General features: G+C 37.1%; 1 protein-coding gene across 1 annotated transcript in view; it reads left to right on the top strand.

The window, feature by feature from the left end:
* Positions 1-617: 617 nt before the first annotated feature.
* cacna1ha (calcium channel, voltage-dependent, T type, alpha 1H subunit a) overlaps positions 618-1,729 on the top strand; it is a 362,311-nt gene continuing 361,199 nt past the window's right edge. Inside the window, exons 1-2 of the mRNA XM_086000548.1 lie at positions 618-724; positions 1,045-1,178. Of these exons, the coding sequence (XP_085856674.1) occupies positions 632-724; positions 1,045-1,178 (227 nt within the window). The 5' untranslated portion in view covers positions 618-631. The remainder of the gene's footprint in view (positions 725-1,044; positions 1,179-1,729) is intronic.

The following is a 1,729-nucleotide window of genomic DNA, read 5'->3' as shown; positions in this document are numbered from 1 at the left end:
GAAGATTCAACTTGGGAATGTTCAAATATTGTTACCAGTCCTCACTTAAATCAAGAGAAATTGGTTCAACAATTTCAGAGAGATAGTAATTCATCATCTTTATGAGCTGGTCTGAGATCCTTGCTCATATTCTGGCTTATAATCTGCCAAGACACTGTCAAGCTGTTAGCTGCTTAGCTGTTGAAGGGAATAGGTTGAGATCTTCTGAATACTTAGAATACATAGGTCCTATTATGTATTTTTGCTGTGAGTTGTGAAATCACTTTGCTAAATAATATAACAAATTTTAGACACACATTCTTAGGGTCCAAATTAAATTGCAGTTTTTTTTAAACAAATTAAAAAAGAACGACTCCTTTATCTAGACAATTATACTTAAATCATAGGGGCTATCAGAGGGGAGATCCAACATAATTCTGTAAGTTATCATCTTCATTTTCTTTCTCCAATTTAGTTGTGTTCTCCTGACCGCCAGTTTATAGGTTAGTGCTTTATTGGAGCCATAAATTCATCTTCTCTGTACCTCAAGATTTGTTTCCTGTGAATTTATCAAAATACTTTCCACTTATTTTTTATACTTTGCTCCTTGTTGTCCTTAATTCAATGATTTACATGGTTCGAGCATGTCAGCATGTTGGTCATCCTTTTGAATTGTGTTACATTGGGAATGTTTCAGCCATGTGAAGATGTGGATTGTGAGTCTGAAAGGTGTACCATACTTCAGGTAAGATGTCCCATTTTTGGTTGTTGTGAAATAGAACACACAAATATATTAACAGTCCATCCTGAGACAAGTTACCATATGATGCTTGTATAATTCTCAAATGCAAAAGACAGAATAAAGCACTTTGGTTTGATGAGGCAAAGTTTATAAATGTAAAAGTGACTACAATTCTACATTTTGCAATATTTTTGTAGAATAATTTAACATCTAATGCATAAGGACAATGATTACTTTTTAACATGTTAATATTACAAGGTGAGAAAACAATCTTGCATGATTTAAAATGTTTTAAAACTCTTGACTTTTTTTTAAACCATCAGGCATTTGATGACTTTATTTTTGCATTCTTTGCTGTGGAAATGGTCACAAAGATGGTGGCTCTTGGGATATTTGGGCAGAAGTGTTACCTGGGAGATACATGGAATCGTTTGGATTTCTTCATTGTAATGGCAGGGTTAGTAATAATTTTCTAAAATATTCAATACGCTGCATGTCCATGGAAACTTGATGGGAAGAGGGCCTCAGGCGGACCTGCCAGCATGAGGCCTTTAAAAGCTCCACAGATTTTAAATGTAAATGGATAAAGCCTTTTCAAAGTCCTTTTTGTAATTTTATTTTCAGCTGGCATTTAGACTTTCATTAGCGTAGGTGCCAGTTGTCTTTTTTTTGCCCAAGTTCTATTTATTGGAACCAGAGGGTTTGCCAGTATGGACCCTCTGAGCTGATATGTTCAGAGGAAGAGAAGGAGCTGCAGAAGGTTGCCAGGCAGGTCAGGCTTCCTAAGAATTGCTGAATGCCCTCCTGCCGGAACCCTCACCATAACAAAGAGAAGTAGCATACATCATTTTGGCAGACATTGTTGCAGGCTTCTCTTCCCAAAAACGGCTGTGCCAGCAGACACTGGTGGCACCACAATGGGATGTGAATACTTGACCAACCTCTATGGTGGAAGGTTCTTCAGAAGCATCCCAATCACTGCATGCCATGCTTTGCATGGCACTGCAT

The sequence above is a fragment of the Somniosus microcephalus genome, chromosome 11, assembly GCF_052327205.1.
Source record: "Somniosus microcephalus isolate GS21.2 chromosome 11, FLI_Smic_1.0, whole genome shotgun sequence".
Lineage (NCBI taxonomy): Eukaryota > Metazoa > Chordata > Chondrichthyes > Squaliformes > Somniosidae > Somniosus > Somniosus microcephalus.
This window is presented reverse-complemented; position numbering and strand designations above follow the sequence as displayed.